At 48.4% G+C, this 18,867-nt stretch overlaps 1 protein-coding gene across 5 annotated transcripts in view; it reads left to right on the forward strand.

The window, feature by feature from the left end:
* Positions 1–18,867, forward strand: part of KCNA2 (potassium voltage-gated channel subfamily A member 2) — a 28,453-nt gene that overhangs the window by 1,947 nt on the left and 7,639 nt on the right. For 2 of the 5 annotated variants that reach the window (XM_082435082.1, XM_082435081.1), the window contains exons 3-4: positions 425–1,947; positions 7,530–11,847. In XM_082435082.1, the coding sequence (XP_082291208.1) occupies positions 588–1,947; positions 7,530–7,702 (1,533 nt within the window). In that variant the 5' untranslated portion in view covers positions 425–587 and the 3' untranslated portion in view covers positions 7,703–11,847. Of the gene's footprint in view, positions 1–22; positions 12,087–18,867 lie in introns of those variants that run through there. The other 3 variants (XR_014256194.1, XM_082435083.1, XM_082435084.1) reach the window with 3 other exon arrangements.

Below are 18,867 nucleotides of genomic sequence, written 5' to 3' on the forward strand. Positions count from 1 at the left end.
CAATCTATTGTTTAATAACAGCCATGTGTAGAGTCATTGGGGTGTGGGCAATGAGAGAGACCCAGGCCCAAGGTCCACCACTGCAAATACCTCCCAGGGTGCAGGTATCTGCAAGACATTAGTTCACTGCCTGGCAGAAGGTTCCCTTCCAGCCTCTGTGCTCCATGAAGCCTGTGCAGTGCAGAGGGACCTGTACCAGCCACCTACCCCCAGTGCAGGGCATTCCAGAGCTTTCTTGAGAGACCACCACCTGCTCCCCTCTCGTCCCCAGCCAGGCTACGAGGTGAACATAAATCTTACTTTTTTGTGGTGGTGGTCATATTTTTGAGCTTCTTGGCTGAGAGATGAGAGAGAAAAAGCAGCAACCCAGGTCGAGTTGCCAATGCTGAGTGGTCTTATGTCCTTAACCGCCTCTGTCTTTCAGCCAAGCGGGGCTATCTCTCTGGCTCTGAGAGAGACCTGGGGGCTCCCCTGCAGGAGCGCAGGCCAATGCTGCTGTGTTTCCTGGGGCCGTAAGCAGCACCCTGAGCTCCCTGCCGCCAGGCAGCTAGAAGGCGTAGCGAGAGGCGCTTCTCTTGGTTCCAATTATGACAGTAGCCACCGGAGACCCAGTGGATGAGGCCGCTGCCCTCCCTGGGCACCCGCAGGACACCTATGACCCAGAAGCAGACCACGAATGCTGTGAGAGGGTGGTGATCAACATCTCAGGGCTGCGGTTTGAGACCCAGCTAAAGACCTTAGCCCAGTTTCCAGAGACCCTCTTAGGGGACCCAAAGAAGCGGATGAGATACTTTGACCCTCTCCGGAATGAGTACTTTTTCGATCGGAACCGCCCAAGCTTTGATGCCATTTTGTACTACTACCAGTCTGGGGGCCGGTTGAGACGACCCGTGAATGTGCCCTTAGATATATTCTCTGAAGAAATTCGGTTTTATGAGCTGGGAGAAGAAGCAATGGAGATGTTTCGGGAAGATGAAGGCTACATCAAAGAGGAAGAGCGTCCTCTACCCGAAAATGAATTTCAGAGACAGGTGTGGCTTCTCTTTGAATACCCAGAGAGCTCAGGCCCTGCCAGGATTATAGCTATTGTATCTGTCATGGTGATCTTGATCTCCATCGTCAGCTTCTGCCTGGAGACGTTGCCCATATTCCGGGATGAGAATGAAGACATGCATGGCAGTGGAGTGACCTTCCATACCTATTCCAATAGCACCATCGGGTACCAGCAGTCCACTTCCTTCACCGACCCTTTCTTCATTGTAGAGACCCTCTGCATCATCTGGTTCTCCTTTGAGTTCTTGGTGAGGTTCTTTGCCTGTCCCAGCAAAGCCGGCTTCTTCACCAACATCATGAACATCATTGATATTGTAGCCATCATCCCCTACTTCATCACCCTGGGAACAGAGCTGGCTGAGAAGCCAGAAGATGCTCAGCAGGGCCAGCAGGCCATGTCACTGGCCATCCTTCGAGTCATCCGGTTGGTAAGAGTCTTTAGGATTTTCAAGTTGTCCAGACACTCCAAAGGTCTTCAGATTCTAGGTCAGACCCTCAAAGCCAGCATGAGAGAATTGGGCCTCCTGATATTCTTCCTCTTCATCGGGGTCATCCTTTTCTCTAGTGCTGTCTATTTCGCAGAGGCCGATGAGCGAGAGTCCCAATTCCCGAGCATCCCGGATGCCTTCTGGTGGGCAGTCGTCTCCATGACAACTGTAGGCTATGGAGACATGGTTCCAACTACTATTGGGGGAAAGATCGTGGGTTCTCTATGTGCAATTGCAGGTGTGTTAACCATTGCCTTACCTGTCCCCGTCATAGTGTCCAATTTCAACTACTTCTACCACCGGGAGACAGAGGGAGAGGAACAGGCCCAGTACTTGCAAGTGACGAGCTGTCCAAAGATCCCATCCTCCCCTGACCTAAAGAAAAGTAGAAGTGCCTCTACCATTAGTAAGTCTGACTACATGGAGATCCAGGAGGGGGTAAACAACAGTAACGAGGACTTTAGAGAGGAAAACTTGAAAACAGCCAACTGCACTTTGGCTAATACAAACTATGTGAATATTACCAAAATGTTAACTGATGTCTGATTGAACCCTATTAACATACTCACAGCTCAATGGAACTAATGCAGATATTGCATAATAGCCTGCATTGTAGTCAGTGTGTTCTACAGTGTGTATCTGGTTCTGCATGGAAAGCAATAGTCGTGCAAGTGACTTTTGATCTTTTGATTTTTGATTTAGAACACAGAATATGTATCCATGGCTTTCATGCAAATCTTCATCACCGGCTTAGGGGTTTCCAAAGATGGGAGTCACCTATGGAAGCCAGGATTTCAGAAGGACACATTGAGGCCGCCTCATAGCAAATACAGAACCCACCACATCAGTGTCACCTTTTCTTCCTAATGAAATGCACACGGCATCTCGGAGATGCAATTCCCCCCACCACCCCACTTGAGCCTACCTCCCCCTTCACAGAGGAAAACCACGGTAGCTTAGCTTTAAAGTTCTGCTAATTATTCGAAAGGTCTTTCCCATTTTTGCATTGAAAAGAACACACAGTGCTGTGTGTTGGAATTACTTTCTGTGTCACAGGCTGGGGGTTTGTGAATTGCAGTTGCCAAGCAGACGCTCCGGAGGCTTGTGTTTCATAACGGAAAATACTGCATTTGGTTTTTTCTCTGCAGTGTCGATGTGAGGGAAGCCCAGGGGAGGGACAGTTAGGATGACCGAATGTGAGTTGTCAAGTTTCACATTTGCTCCCTTAGCCCTACGGGGAGAAGCTAACAAACCAAGGGACCTCTCAGCTTCAGATTTCACCATTTTTGCAGGCTTCAGGGTCATAACAACATGTCTGATTTCTTCGTTACACTGGAGGTTGCAGGCATCTGCTTTCCTAGTGCTGGGGCCCAGCTACACTGACACTGCAGTGAAATTTACCAGTGATGCGATAGAGCTGCATGGGTGTTTGTTGCATGAATCTCAATATTTAAAACACAGGAGATAACCTATTTTCTTAGTAGCCTACACAGTATTCATATTTAGAGTATTAATAGCCTAGGAATGGCATTGAACGAGGGTTGTTTTTTTTTTTTCCCATCAGAAGACAAAAGCCCTCAATCAGGAGAAAAAAAATAGACTGTTTGGGGTGGGGAACCAAAACTTCTGGCCCTCCAGCCCACGCCATCCCTGTTCTTCCAAATGGGGGCCCACAGCTCTGCAAAGCCGGGAAAGTGAGCAGGGAAAGCAGTGTCTAAACACCTCACGTGACTGCACCTTAGGAATTAACCTAGTCATGGGCATGACTGTATAGCTGACTGGGGCATCTCGTCCTGAGGAAAGGCGGATCTGTGGATCCAGTGTATATAAATATGTATCGAGTATCTCTTTCACGAATTCCTCTACCTAGCTAGCTATAGAAAAAATTGCATTTGAACCTTGTATAAGCTTATGCAATATTTTTGACACAGGGCAATATATGCATGTGTTTGACTATGTGCACTAGAGTGTATATATATATATACACACATATATATATATTTATATATACATATATATACATACATACGTGTGTATATGTATATATGCACACATACATATATAGTCATTCTCTGGAGTTCAGGTTCAGGAGCAAATCCACTGCTTGGTGGGTTGGTTGTCTCAGAGGCCTAACGGGTTAATTTGTCTCATTGGTCATCCCACTGGGCCTAGGTTTGCTGCCATTGCCTCAGACACTCCAGTCTTCATGGATTCTTAGATGTTCGAATTGTCTTTCTGCCCTCCATGTGCTGCAGCTTCAGTTTCTCATGGCTGAAGCTTGTCTTACTGAGTGCACAAGGGCCCTAGGGCCCTCACAGCTCCAGCTGTCCTGGGCCAGACCCAACCCAGGCCTCCTCTCTACAGCCCATCATCTTCATCATCTCCGTTCTCGTCTTTCCCCACCCTGTCCGGTTTTTATTTAAGACGTAGAATGTATTTACCAATATAGAACATACACAAGAGACCTACATATACCGTGAACGAAGACACAACCTGCAACTCTGATGCAAAATACACAAAAACAACATGGTCATTTGCCTCTGCATCAGTCACTTTCATGAATCTTTCCCCAAAGAGCCAGAATGGATCACCTGCTTTGAAACCAAGGACACTAAGGAGGAGGGCTCCTGGGGACCCAATTCCACAGGTCTGGGCTGAAAGGAAACCTCCTCTATGTGGAAATTTCTGAAGTTCAGGACCAAGGGATGGAATCCCTAGTTGATCCACAGGCATCATGTTCTCTCAAGCTCTCTCCGCATTAAACTGGCAACCAGGGCTGCTTAAGAAACCAAAGGCTGGGTAAAGAATCATTCCCCACCCCCAGAATAGGCTGAGAGTGAAGGAGCACTGTATAGCCTAAAGGTAGAGTTCAGCTGGCCCTGGAATAGATGGAGGTGGGGAAGCTTTTGCCTCACAAACTGGGCTTCTTTGCCTTCAACATAATGGCTTAAATTTCCCAAACACAGCGAGTTGTGTGGTCAGGCTGCCCAGCCATGACTCCAGCCCCGGCCTCACTGTTGGCTCTTCAGCACCTACAGTTACCCTGGGGGGGTGGGGCACCAGCCCAGGGTGCTCACTAGTTCCTGGTCACCCACATCCCCAGGGGTCTGCAGGGCATCCCAGGCCCAGCGCAAAGCCTCTGTGCTTCTCTTCCTCTCCTATGTGGGAGGTGGTGCTGCATTTCCAAGACATAGGGTGGAGGGACGCAGACCTTGGGAAAATAGATGGTAGAACAACCCATACCTAAGGCCTAGGTTGTGGGGTAGATATTTTATCCCAGTGTCCTTGACCTGGGACTATAAAATGTTCACCCACACCAGCACACAGACATGCACACCCATCACAAAAGAGATCGACATTGTTGCCATACACAAATACAAAACATGCACCACACGTGCAAAATACACAGAGACCAAATTAATGAAAAGGACACTCAAAAGATATACGGTTATACCTATATCCAAAACACGCACACTCAGCACAGACATGGAATGCAGTTACCAATACAGAACATATACAAATACCTACATACACCACGTACAAACCTGCAACTCAGATGCAAAAATACACAAAAAATACATGGACACATGGGTATACATACAGAATACACAAAAGATACTTTACTATTATTTCTGCACACAAAATACAAACTCGGTTTATACACACAATACATTTATTCATATTAGGCACACAAAATACAGCACACACACCCAAGAACACACACCCACACCACACATGAAATGTGTACATATACTCAGATCCATTGTTCTGCCCCCATAGCTATAAATTAATAGGCATAAACAAAAGATCAGATTTAATCATCTTTCCCTAGCCTGCGTCTCTCCCCCTCAATATCCTTCGGGAAATCTCTTCCTCTAGTCTTTTCCCCCGCCTCACTCCTAGATTTCAGAAAAATAACCCCAAGGTTTAAAGCAAAATATGGGCCACCATTGTCAAGCAGATCTCTGATTAAGACTGGGAATCTCATAGGGTTTCTACCTGTTCACCTTCCTCCCACCAGAAACCCTGGTGCCAAGTATGGAAGGACCTGGGACAGCTGACCGTCCATTAATATACAACCTCCAGGCCCTGTCCTTTCTTTCAAAGCAAGTCCACACAGACAACCCAATAGCCCAGTCTCCCCTGCTCCCAACCCCTGGGATCTCTGGATTCAACCCCGTCCTCTTGAAAGCAGTGGTGGCTCAAGAAAACTGCAGGGTCGTAGGCCCAGAACCAGAGTAAGGATGCTCCCAACATTCCCTCAGCCCACAGACCTTATCGCCCCTCCATCCCCTGTGGCTTTGTCGGGGGCTCAGTCACAAAGTCGAGGCCATATATAGACTTGTCTCTTAAAATGAGTCACCTTTACTTGCTTGTGGCATCTCACTTGCTCTTGGGCATAAGCCCGATGGAGTCAACTCCTGAGTCCCCTCTATGGGTGTGCAATGCCAGGCAGGCTTCTTCCCCTGCCCCAGCTCCACCTGGATGCCTTGCCTCCCATCCAATGGCTGTACCTTGAGGAAACACACACCAATTCAGCTTAAGTAAAACCTGATTAAGGACTTAAACCTAATGTTACACAAGCAAACAGCATGTTTTTTTCAGAAGGCCTGATTTGTATCCTATATTCTAAGGCCAGATTGAAATGCTTTGTAAGATTACACGCTGTTTTGGGTTACGCACAGAGCTGGCTCTTCCCACGAGTAGGACTAGCTGAGAGCTGGGTGCGTTTTGGTAAAGGCTTCACCTCAGATGGAAGTTGGGGGGTTGAAGTCAGGCATCAGATCAGGTCTCTACTCCTGCGGCCATCCAGGATGTGCCCCACGCTTCCCTCCTAAAGATGGTCAAGCTCCCAGTCTCCATGGAGGAAGCAACAGACACAGGGAATGGGCGTGTGGGTCCAAATCTGCACATTCAGTGCAACATGCTGGGCCTTTCAAGTGTTTTCAAGTCAGGATACCAATTTTCCCTTTCGCTTCAGCAGGTGCCTCCATGGGCTCAAACTTTCAAGGAAGTTGGAGTTCTCAGGAGTCTACAGAGAAAGAAGTCCAGGAGAGGTGGAGAGGTTGTCAGGAAGAAAGAGTACCTGAGCTAGTCATATTTCAGAATTAACTTTTCAGGAGCTGAAATGTACCTAAGGTCATAATGAAGGCACTGTGCTTCCCGAAGCTTCTGTGGTGTTTGACACACTCTTCCTTCCTCTCTGCTTCCCTCTGTTCCTCTCAACTGGGCCTCCAAGGATGGAGTAGGCATGAAACCAGGAGGTTATCCCTGAAAGGGGGCCCCAAGGGAGTGTGCCTCCAGACTCCATTGGTCTGGTGTGGAAAGGGCTCCCAGGAAAGCTTTGTTGGCCTGAGCCCCCAGCCTGGGGGCTCATGTGGCCACCCCGTGTGGAGAGGGCTGCAGGATTAGCTTGTCCTGTCTGCTCTCCCTGGACCTCTCACTCCACTGTAGTGAGGTCTTTGGCCAACTTCCTTAATCATGGTCAACCATAAAATATCAGTGCCACGCCATGTTGAGAGAGAGCAGGCTGGGGGTTCAGTGCTGCCAACAGTAGCAGAGAAGAGAGGTGGAGGCTGACTTTCCCCAAAGGAAACTATGGAACAGTTTGCAAATGGCATATGAGGGTAGCACCAGACCCCCCCATGGCAGGTGGGAGGGGTACACTGCTTTGAATTGTTTACCCAGGGGTGGGGATGGTGAACCCTGCTCCAGCTCTGGCTCTCCTGGGGCCCATTGTCATAGCAGCCTCCATCTGGGTGATGGCTGCCTGGTCTGAGAGGGCTGCTCTATACACAGGGTGTAATTTCCAGGGTTCTCCTTGGTTACACAATGGAGGCTTGCCCAGCCTTGGCGAAGTGTCCATTGCCAGGTTTGAACCCATGACCTCAACCTCATTAACATCATTAGCCACCTGAGCCAACTAGCAGAGCACTGGATGTTGGGAGGTGTCCAAATGGCTAATGTGACCATCGTCTTGATCCTCAGACTTGGCCCTTGTTGAGACCAGCCCTGTTCTCTCATCAAAGCAGCAAGCAGGGACAGGTGGAGGTAAGGGATCCCTGACAAGCTGGGATGGGTCTCTTCCTCAAACAAACCTAGTTCACTTTTCCCTTCTTTCTGCTTCCTTTCCCACCAAAGTTCAGCTCCATCTCTCATAGTTGATTTTTTAAAGAGGAAAAGTGCAATAAACTAAATAGTGACTGTTTTCTTTAGCAATAGTTATTTCAAAATCTTGTTCTCAGGACTGAAAAGTGATAGTACCTGGATTCTCAGATAATGCCCTTGGCCTCTGGGCATTAGTTCACCGTCTCTGTAGTTCCCTCTTCTTCCCACATGGTCACATGACTCCTGCCCTCTGAGGCTCTGACCTTCCTTTGGAATGTAATCATACACCGGTTCAACATCTGCACAGGGAAGGTCCGGGAGAAGGCTTTCTTTGTCACTCTGACTCTTCGCCGTGTGCACCTCTCTCTGTCTCCGTGTGCATCTCCGTCCCTGTCTCCCTGCCACCTGCCCCTTCTGCCTGCTCTCACATGGCATTCTCACAACCTCTAGGCACTGAAACCTTGAGTTTGAGTGACTTCACACCAGCCCATCTCTTGGACTTACGGTCAGACTGGCAGGGTGTAAAGGAAGCCTGCAGGAAAGCGCTTACCAATAGATAAGAATAAAGCATCCTGAGCCATTACAGAAGATCATTTCCATGCACTAAAAGCCATTACTTGATCCATTTGTTTTCCTCCCTCCCCTCCCCTGGGAGATGGATGCTGGAGGAATGTGGCCTGGAGGTTTGCACCTGGGATGGGTAGCCTGGGCAGATTTGGGGAATTGCCCTCTGGCTGTCCTTCAAAACAAGCTGACTTGCTTAACCAAAGGGATGCCATGAGAGCTGTGGAGGGAAGCAAGCATTTGTGGGCAGAGGTCTACAGGGAGAGCGTTTGTCGGTGGTTAGGGCATGACAGTAGTGAAGCAAAGACCCCACCACCCAAGATAGTGTACTGTTGCACAAATATTTGCACACGTAACTGGGGACTTTAGAAGAGTCTCCTTTCCTGAAAAAAATCTGTGCGGTTGTATTTTCAGACTGGACAATCAGGGAAGGCTGGCAACGCCAGGGTCCCATCCCATTCCTTTTCAATCTACCTTGCTCTATACGTGCGTATACGGCAAAACCTCAGTTAACTGATGGGGAAATGCTCAGGGAAGGGAGCCGTCTGGATGGCTTTACAATTATGGTTTTTTGGTGGGAATGGGAAAACGTGTTTTGGTTCAACCTTTGTTATGAAAAAAAACCTTTCCTAAGTAGGTTAGTATAAACTTTCCTGCCTTAGTAAGTAAAATGTTTGAAGATGACAGAAGACCTTGCATTGCTCAGGGTCAACATTCTCAACCTCAGTGCTCGTTGTACAGAGTGTGGATGGAGAAGACCAAAGAAATAGGCTGAATGTCTGCTGGCTGCAAGACATCCCTGGAAGTTGGCTATTTGGGCTCATCAGATAATGCCCTTGCTATCATTTGCCTCTTTCTACTGAAATTATAGTAAGAAAACATAATTCTCATTAGTCGAGGTTTTGGTTAATTGGTCCTGAGCTATCACAGGTTTTCCATATATACATATATCTGTGTATATATATATGTATAGTATATGTATATATGTATACCGTTGTTTCAAAAGTTATACACTGACCGATCCCCTTAGCGTCACTAATGTGGAATACATTTGGCAACCCAAGAAATAAACTGCATTTATTTGAATTTTTTAAATGACCTTCCTTTGCATTCTCACCATATCTCCAGTTCAGCTCTTTTTCTCCTGCTTGGGGACCTCTCTAGAAGGTAGTTCTTTCATAACAAAAGATCAGGCTCCAGCATCTTTCCCTTCCCTCCCATGTGGCTGCCTGACTCAGGGATAAAAGGGAAGTCTGATCTAAAGGCCAGGTGCTTTATTCTTTGTTCTGTCTGCCCTGATTGGCTGTAACCTCATCACTGAGGACCAGAAAAGTTATTCCAAACTTTGTAGCTCTGGGGGAGGGGAAAGCTCGAAGACCTGGCAAAGGACGGATCTGTTTCCCTCTCTCTTTGTCATTGGTGGTAACCTAGGCTTGAATTTCATGAGATCTGAAAGTAACATTTTTAATGAGGAGCTAAAGGACATCGCTGCCCCGTGGAAGGCGAGATGTGTAGCAACCAGTGGAACTAACAAACCCATCCTCTTGTTGATTCTGGCCAAATCTAGGTTGCGGTGTAGGCAGTAGAGCACCCATAATTCAGCTGCCTCTTTGGAGGAACAGCTGGGGCTGAGCTGAACCGTGCTGTCATTCTCCATCTCCCTGGCAGTGTGTTAGACCCATGGGAGATACTTCCAGCCTCACCTCCTGCATTTGACTGTGTGCGCTCTACCTAGACAGCGGTGAGAGGGGCTCCTGGTATCTGACGCAAGTGAGGTGGTGCAGGGGGGCTTGCCCTTTCCCAACATTCCCAGCAGCCCTCCGGTCTGGCCAAGTTGGCAGCAATCAGATAATAGAAGCCCATAAACCAGACTTAGCATGGCCAGCTGGTAAACTGGAGCAACTGAGGCAGCCTGTCCTGATAGCCCCTTCTTACACCTCCTGAACCTCAGCAAGGAAACGAATATAACTTTCTGTGCTCCCCTGCACTCCTAAAATAGTCAGATATGTTCCAGATGAGTTTGCAGTTGAGAACTGCCTGCATCATTCCAGGGACAGATGCACAGGGCAGGTGTAATTACATAATAATGTGGACAGCTGCTGCAACATCTAGGTAATTGAGGGCGGTGTAAATGCAGCAGTGCGCTAGGACCTTTGGTAGCTACTCAGAGGACTCAGTCCTGGGTCTCTTCTCTGTCTTCATGAGAGGGCTGTAAGCCCTGTTTCTCCTTGAAAATGATTCCTCAGACACTCACTTTGTTTGTATGAGCACATAAACACTCTGGGCTGCTAGAGAGAGCAAGAGAAGGAGCTGGGAGGAAGAGGATATTCAGGGGCTCACTTTGCTACCAATTTCCATGTCAGCTGCTGACACGCCTGCCTTTTCAGCTTGTGAAGTACAGGGCGAGGACTGTGACCTGCCAGGTAGGGCTGGAACGGAGCAAGCTGCCACAGGCTAAGAAGTGAGAGAGAAAAGCACGGAGAGTAGCCTGGCTGGCTTTGGAGAGGGTGAGTGTCAACTCCGGAGGGTCTGAACATGCTCCGTGCTTGCCCCAGTTCTGCCTTCACGTGGGATCCAGCGACCCAGTTTCCCTTTGTTGTCGTGCTTGGATGATTCCTTCATTTGAAGGGCCCCAGGAAGCTGGAAAGTCCCATGATCGAGCTCCAGACTGCTGAGCAAGCAGTGCCCGGGCCAAATTGGCCTCTGACTGGGTTTCTGCATCCCTGCATCCCTTGCTCCACTAAGGGTAATCTTGGAACAGTCAGGATTAATGGTGCCAGCAATCAAGGAGAATTCTCTAGTTTTCATCAGGGACACAGCTGTAAAGCTCATGAGTGCACGATGCTTTTTCCTTTTCTAGACCTGTGTGCTTATGTGCTTATATAGGCCGTCTCTGGAGATTTATATATTACGTGCACATGTATATAAAATGTGGAAATGGCCGCTCACTTAGCCTCACACAGCACAGATTCTAATTAGGGTTTGCACTGGCTTCCTTGCTGCTCAGGCATGGCTCCACAGCTGCCCTCCGTGTCCTAGCTCTAATAATTTCTGAAAACTCAAAAAGGAGAGGCAGATAAATAAGCCTCCCTGGGATCAATAGGAGAAGGAACTCCAAGGCTGATGGTAAAGCTCTGTAAGGATGATGCCAAAAGGGAACCGGGGTCTCCATGGTGATAAGAGGCCAGGGACCAATGGGAGCTGGAGGCGGAGCAGGACTTGTGGGGAAGACTCATGGGAGTTGGGAGTCATTTAACTATTTGTTTGCTTCATGAAAATTTAGACACCAGCTATAACCACATTGCACAGGATGTATAGGTATTATCATTCTTGCTGACATGTTCTGGAAGCTTTCAGCCCCACCAACACTGCCCCGCCCAGGACTTCTGCAGCTGAGAGTTCCTGTGTCAGTAGGGTCTGATATTTGTACATAGGTTATACATATATGTGTACATACGTGCCTCAATGAACATTGCCTGTCCACCTGATCATAGGTGTACATAGACTTCATGGAGCTCCACAGTCTTTTGTAAATATCAACACAAGTAAATAAGTATATAAATATATATTACTGAGGATTTATTTTAACATCATTCTGTGTGAAATGAAAAAGCAAATAAAATTTTTGACAGACCCTGATCGTTTCCACCTTCTTTCTTGCCCGACTAGATTACCGTCTCTCCAACATGCGCGTGCACTTGCCTCACTCTCAGTCCAGTCTCTGCAGCCATGAGGGCCCATCCGGAGAGCGGAGCAGGACAGGAGAGGGCTCTCCTGGATGCATCAGGGACCACCCACACCGTGTGCCCACCTGCTCATCCTGAGAGCTCAGCGCACATGAAGCAGAGGATGTGGATGGGAGGGTAGGGGCAGGTTTGAGATTCCTCCCCCATTGTACGTGTGCTTCTTGTGTCTTTTGTGGAGCTGGGGATGTGTGGGGCAGGGGGACCCGGTTTGAAAACCAAAAGCGGTCAGACCCCTGGGAGTCCCTGAACTCCAGCCACACCCACACCCTTTGCAGGCCTTTTCCTCAAACCCAACCCGATTTCTGCCGAGCCAGTGCCTCCCAAGGAGGAGGGGACTGGCTCTCCAGCCATACAGTGGCGCCTCCTTGGAGAAGATTCTGATATTCACACACCCACACATTGCTGAGGCATTTCCTCTGAGGGCTATCCTGGTGCATAGCTGGACTCCCCAGCATTCAGATGGCTCAAAAGTGGCCACGGTGTGGGTGGGACAAGTCCTTGCCCTCAGCAGCCGCCAGCAAGCACACTGCACCCCCCACCAAGCCTCTCATACCCCTTCCAGTCTGCCACACTCTGCCCCTGGGAAGCTGGCCAGCTGAAGCAGCTGGTTCTCCCGCTCCCTCCCAATCTCAGCTTCAGAAAGCTTTGTTCAGGGTAGCAGGTACTGAGGTGACAAGGGAGGTGGTGATAGAGGAAGGAGAACCATTTGGGACAATGGCTGCTGCTGGCACCCTTGCCCAGGGGGCATTTCGTCCAGCATGAAGTGGGAGTGTGAAGTGCCCAGAAGAGCTCTAGATGTCTGCAGCACAGCCCCAAGCAGACTAGAGGTGGGGACGGGGCTCCTCGCCCCAAGGAAACGGGACGCTGAATCAGGCTCCCAAGGTCAGTCCCTCCTGCCGGACAAGGAACTCCCACCTCCAAGGAGCTGAGAGCTGGCAGCTGGGGAGGGTTTTGTCCATCCCCGAGTGTTTAGATTTTGTTAGGTAAATACATAAAGGGGAAAGTGAAGGGGAGTGGGGATGTGTGGAAGCTACAACATCAAGGTTCCCATTCTTCTCTCTGCCTTGGGACGGGGGCTCATTTAGTGCAAGTGTAGACCACCCCTGCCACTGAGCACACTGCGCCCTTCCCTGCCAGGCCTGCAGCACCTGCCCTGTGTACTGCCCACCACAAAGCCTGGGACCCCGGGCTTTGCCCAGCTGGTTCCTCCCAATGAAGAGAGGTTCTCGGGGGGGTGTGTGTGAGGGGGACAGCCCGCGTAGTCCTGGGGCTAGTGTGGTGGGCTGGAGGAGAAAAGCAGCATTAGAACAACTGAGAAGTTAAATTAAGCCCAGAGAGAAAGGCTCTAGAGCCAAAGGCTTGGGTTTGAATCCCAGCTCCATCGCTCACCAGCTCTGAGACCCAGGCATACTACGTCACTTCCTGAGCCTCAGTTCCTCACCTCTATAAAGGAATCCTGATGCCTACCTTATCTTCTGAAGATTAAACGAGTGTGCCTGGCACTTATTGGAAGCCCAATAACAATAGCAGGGGCTTCCCTGGTGGCGCAGTGGTTGAGAATCCGCCTGCCAATGCAGGGGACACGGGTTCAAGCCCTGGTCTGGGAAGATCCCATATGCCGCGGAGCAACTGAACCCGTGAGCCACAACTACTGAGCCTGCACGTCTGGAGCCTGTGCTCCACAACAAGAGAGGCCGCGATGGTGAGAGGCCCGTGCACCGCGATGAAGAGTGGACCCTGCTTGCCGCAACTAGAGAAAGCCCTCGCACAGAAACAAAGACCCAACACAGCCAGAAATTAATTAATTAATTAATTAATTTTTTAAAAAACACAAAAAAACAATAGCAAATGCCTCCTCTCTCTTGGATTCCCCCTCTGGAAAGCTCCAAATGGGCCGGGATTCTAAGAAAACTGAGATGTAAAAGTTAAAGGAGTTTCAACCTCTTCGGGTCCAGGGGTTCCTCATCTGGGCTAAGAGGTACAAGAATTGACGTCAAAGGCTCTAGAAAACTCCTGAAACTGCATACAACACACTGTGGTATGGTCATCTTTCCATGGAGAGTTCCGCAGCTGTCCAAGGCCCCCAAACTTAGAACGATTAGTCAAACTTAGACCCCTCACCTTCTCCCCAATGTCCAGGAAGGAAAAGTGATTTTCCCAGAGTCATTTTCACTTATTCAAAAAATTCATTTATTTAAAAAATATATTTGCACTTGGTGCTTAGGATCCTCTGCCCTTGTGGGTCTTCTAGGGCAAGACAGAAATTCACCTGCAGTGAGTTAGTGGCCGACTCAGAGCCAGACCGGCTCCTGGGACATCTCTTTCCATTACTCTGTCCCCTTTGCAGCAACTGTGCCTGGGCCTCAGGCCTCGGGATCCAGACCTGAAGTTTCCCCAGGCGGGTTTAGCACAGCAGTAAGGAAAGGACCACATATTTTGATGTGAAATTAGTGCTTTTGAAATGATATGTAAACAGGGCAAGTCTGTATCTCTTTGATCCAAGGACTGGGGCATTTTTGAATCTGACTTCTCAGCTCTGATTATCCTCTCCCTTCTTTTCACTTAGACCCACCCCTCACTCAGGGCAGTAAATACAACCACAAATCATTGGCTTACCCAGAGAAATGAAGGCTCTTTGGCCTTGTATCTCTTCCAACCTGAATATCTCTTCCAGGGCTCCACGCTTAATGGTTTATCGTGAAGTTAGGAGGAAAATCTCCCATCTGCAGGGATTCCTGTACCCAGGAAAATCTGCCCTTCCTGAGGTCTGTTCTGATGGAAGAGTTACACTCTTTTCACTATCATCTGGGGAGCCACCAACAACCATGTGTGAAGTAAAACCACAGCCACTCTGTTTCAGTGACGTGTGGTGCCTTCTCTCTCCCAGCCTACAGCAGGCATCTTTTTTTTTTTTTAACATCTTTGTTGGAGTACAATTGCTTTACAATGGTGTGTTAGTTTCTGCTTTATAACAAAGTGAATCAGCTATACATATACATATATCCCCATATCTCCTCCCTCTTGCGTCTCCCTCCCACCCTCCCTATCCCACCCTTCTAGCTGGTCACAAAACACTGAGCTGATCTCCCTGTGCTATGTGGCTGCTTCCCACCAGCTATCTATTTTACGTTTGGTAGCGTATATATAAGTCCTTGCCACTCTCTCACTTCATCCCAGCTTACCCTTCCCCCTCCCCGTGTCCTCAAGTCCATTCTCTACGTCTAAAGCAGGCATCTTCAAGTATCTTGCAATCTCTGAATCCCCAGCATCTGACATAGTGCCAGGCACAATGAATATTCACTGAAGGAACGAATATCTATATCACATAGTCACCATGGTGGCCGAGATATCCGGACCACTGGGACAGTAAAGATATGGCTATACCCTAGGACCCCCTTTCTCCTGTATCTCTCTGGGCTTATAAGAGACCTCTAATCCTACTTCTGGGTCAGACTGGCCTTTAGGTGGTCTGAGTCACCTGACTCAAATGGTCCACAGTGAAGGTGCCACACATCTCCTAATGCCCTGTCCCCAGCATACACTCCCACAGGTCCCAGAGAGGATGCCCTCCAAGCAAAGCCTGTCCAATCCCATACCAGCCCCAGGGCAAAACCCTTCCCATATCCCGAGGGACTAGTGTCTAAAGGGTTCCTATAGGCTTCCCAAATTCTGAGGCTGAGAAGATCTTGGTGTTTTGGGAAATGCTGGGCCTTGGAGTCAGGGTTGGGCTCCATTCATGGCTCTAGTGCATAGTAGACTATATTACCTATGTGACCTTGACAAGGGAGGTTACATTTCTAAACTTTTTTTTCTGTCTCAAGTTGAGGTTAAAATGCGTACCTCACAGGGTTGTCATGAATTTTTTTTCAAAAAAGTTTATGTGTGTGTGTGTGTGTGTGTGTATATATATATATATATATATATATATATATATATATATATATATATATATATATAAATTATGCTGTATGTGTCAAGGGCTTACTTTGTGCCAGATACTCTGCTAAACGCTTCACAAGCATCATGTCACTTAGTTCTCACGACAGTCCTGTGAGGTGAGTAATTATCTATATTTTACTGATTAGGAAACCAAACCTCAGAGAGGTTATATAACTAGCCCAAGGTCACACAGCTGATAAGCGGCAGAGCCTTTGTGGGTGCAAAGCCCATACTCGTAAGGAGTATGACTAACGATAGATGTTAGTCCTTCCGCCACCACCACCTTCTTCCCTCATGTGGTTGAGGGCACGTAGATAAGTCTTACAAGAAGACAAACGAAAAACCTCATCTGCCTTAAGGAGCCTTGATACAATCAAAACAGCCCATCCAGCCTGGGTGAGCCAGGATGGGAATGGCCTCAATCTTCTCTCTAAGCCCTGTCAAACTGAGCCCTGGGACATGGCATCAGGGGTCTGTGGGATGGGGAAAGGTACCAACCCCAGGAAGAACTGTCTCACTCCCCATTTCAGCCCCAGATTATCTAAGTAGCCAAGGCAGCAGGCAACAGACGCCATCCATCCAGGCCTTGGCACGCCCAGCATCCTTACTCGAGCTGGGGCCAGACCCCTTAGCCACACTGTGCCATCCCCACCCCGCCCCTTCTCTATCTGTTCCTAGCGCTCCTTCCTAGCCAAGATGCTTGAGATGGTGGCTGTGCCTGAATGGAGAAACTCTCAAAGGGTGACATGGGGACAGAACCAGCTGGGGGAAAATAGACATGTGAGGATACACATGCACTTACACACGCATAGTCAGGCAAATCATCACAAAGTCCGGGGACCTGCTTTATCGTTCTTAGCCTAAACTCCTTCAGGCCTTAACCTTTGTAGGCTATATTATCTAAAGCTATGGAATCAAAAAAAAGAAGGGCTCCTCGTGCAAGGTGGGTAATTAGGCTGACTGAATAAATGATTCAAATCAACCAAGATGTGAGAACCAGCACCCACATGCAGGCATTGCGCTGGGCAGTTTGCCTGTCTTAACTCGTTTAGTCCTGGCATCAACTCTGTGAGATCATTGTCACTATCTCAATTTTCAAACGAGACTCAGAGAGGCACAGTAACTGCCCAAACCCACACAGCTAATGAGAGGCAACTCTAGGACTCAGATCCAAGACAGCTGGAAGCATCAAAGCCAAGTCTAGTGCCCTTGATAAGATAGCACAGGCACCCAGGTGAGGTCAACTTCAGCTGGGTCTCACAATGACATTGCAGCAAAAATCACCAAGGACCCCCAACTCTGTCCTTGAACCCTCTTGATCTCTGAGAGCCTCCAGGAAAATATAGGGATGAGGCATCTTGGGGAAAAGTCAGGAAGTCTGGGGATTACGAGGTGCAATGGAATTGGATCACCCTCCTTGGGTATTTTTGTCAATGGGATTCACATGGCTGCACGGTGTGAATGAGCAATCGCTATATTAAAATTTCCTGAAAAAGCTTTCTTCCTTTGGGCTCCAGCTCCTGAGACAGAGAAAGGGAGGAAGGCTGGGGGAGTTCTGCACTCTCTCTGCAGCTTCAATCTTCAATTTGCATCCTCAGTATCCAAGAAGTGGGTGAAGAGATTACCTTCACCACTAGTCTCCCTCTCTCTGGTGGCCTGACCTAGTCTCCTCATTTATAAAGCCGGGTGGGGTCAGGGGTAAATGCTCTTCATGGGGCAGCCAGAAGGATGAAATGTGTATTGGAATTTGCCTGGCATTTCCGTTCTGGGGCAGGAAGTGCCCCATGAGGCCAGGAGCCCCAGCTCTGGGCCAGCAGGTCTGCATTGGAATTCCAGCTCTGGTTTTTGAGCTCGCTGAATCCCAACTTCCTCATCTATAAAGTGGGGTGAAACTGCCCACCTTGTGGAGTTGTTGTGGGGATAAGGGCCTTATATAAAAAGCACCTTTCAGGGGCCCTGACAGGTAATCAGCATTTAACGAATGCTGCCGAGTGCTGGGCTTTCCTGCAGCACATTAATTCACTCAGTGATCATTTGTGGAACACCTGTGTGAGCCTGGCACTGTGCTACGTTCTGGGGACCAGAGGTAAATAAGATGCCATCCTCATGTCAAAAATCTCATGTGATAAGACCGCTCCTCCCTTCAGAAGGAAAAGATGGAGGAAAATGTCGGGGAAGGGGAGGACATGAACCCTGAACCACTGATAGCACATTAATAGGCTCTTGATAACTGATCACAGAATGAATGAATGATTCCATGAGTGAATAATAAAAGCAAATGCTTATATGGCACTGCTCTGTGCCAGGCTCTGTTCTAAGCACTTTACATATACTCACTAATTTAATCCTTACGACTACTGTATGTGGTAGACACTAATTATCCCGTTTTACACACAAAGGAACTGAGGCATAGGGAGGATTACATAACTTGCAGCGCCAGGATTGGAACACAAACCATCTGGCTCCAAAATCCACGCTGCTAAGTCTTCCTCTTATTTATGACCCAGACTCCAAAGCAATTTCTCATCCTTTAAGCCTCACAGTACATCTGTGTGCTGGCCAGCTGGGCAGGCATGATTATCCCCAGTTTACAGAGGAGGAAACCAAGGCACTCAAAGGTTGGTAATTTGCTCACCTGGAAACAAAAAAGAGCTTACATCATCTGTCACAACTACCTCCCAAGAGTGAGGTGAGGGGTGGGAGGCTGAGAGCAATAGAATCCTGGATTGTCAGATTTGGAAAGGGTCTCAGGGGTCAACTAGACCAATTGCTTCATTTTTTTTTTTTTTTTTTTTAAAGAGCTCCTGACTTATTTATTTATTTATTTATTTATTTTTGCTGTGTTGGGTCTTCGTTTCTATGTGAGGGCTTTCTCTAGTTGTGGCAAGTGGGGGCCACTCTTCATCGTGGTCCGCGGGCCTTTCACTGTCGCGGCCTCTCTTGTTGTGGGGCACAGGCTCCAGACGCGC

This window comes from Balaenoptera physalus (genome assembly GCF_965194825.1).
Source record: "Balaenoptera physalus genome assembly, chromosome: 1".
Taxonomy (NCBI): Eukaryota; Metazoa; Chordata; class Mammalia; order Artiodactyla; family Balaenopteridae; genus Balaenoptera; species Balaenoptera physalus.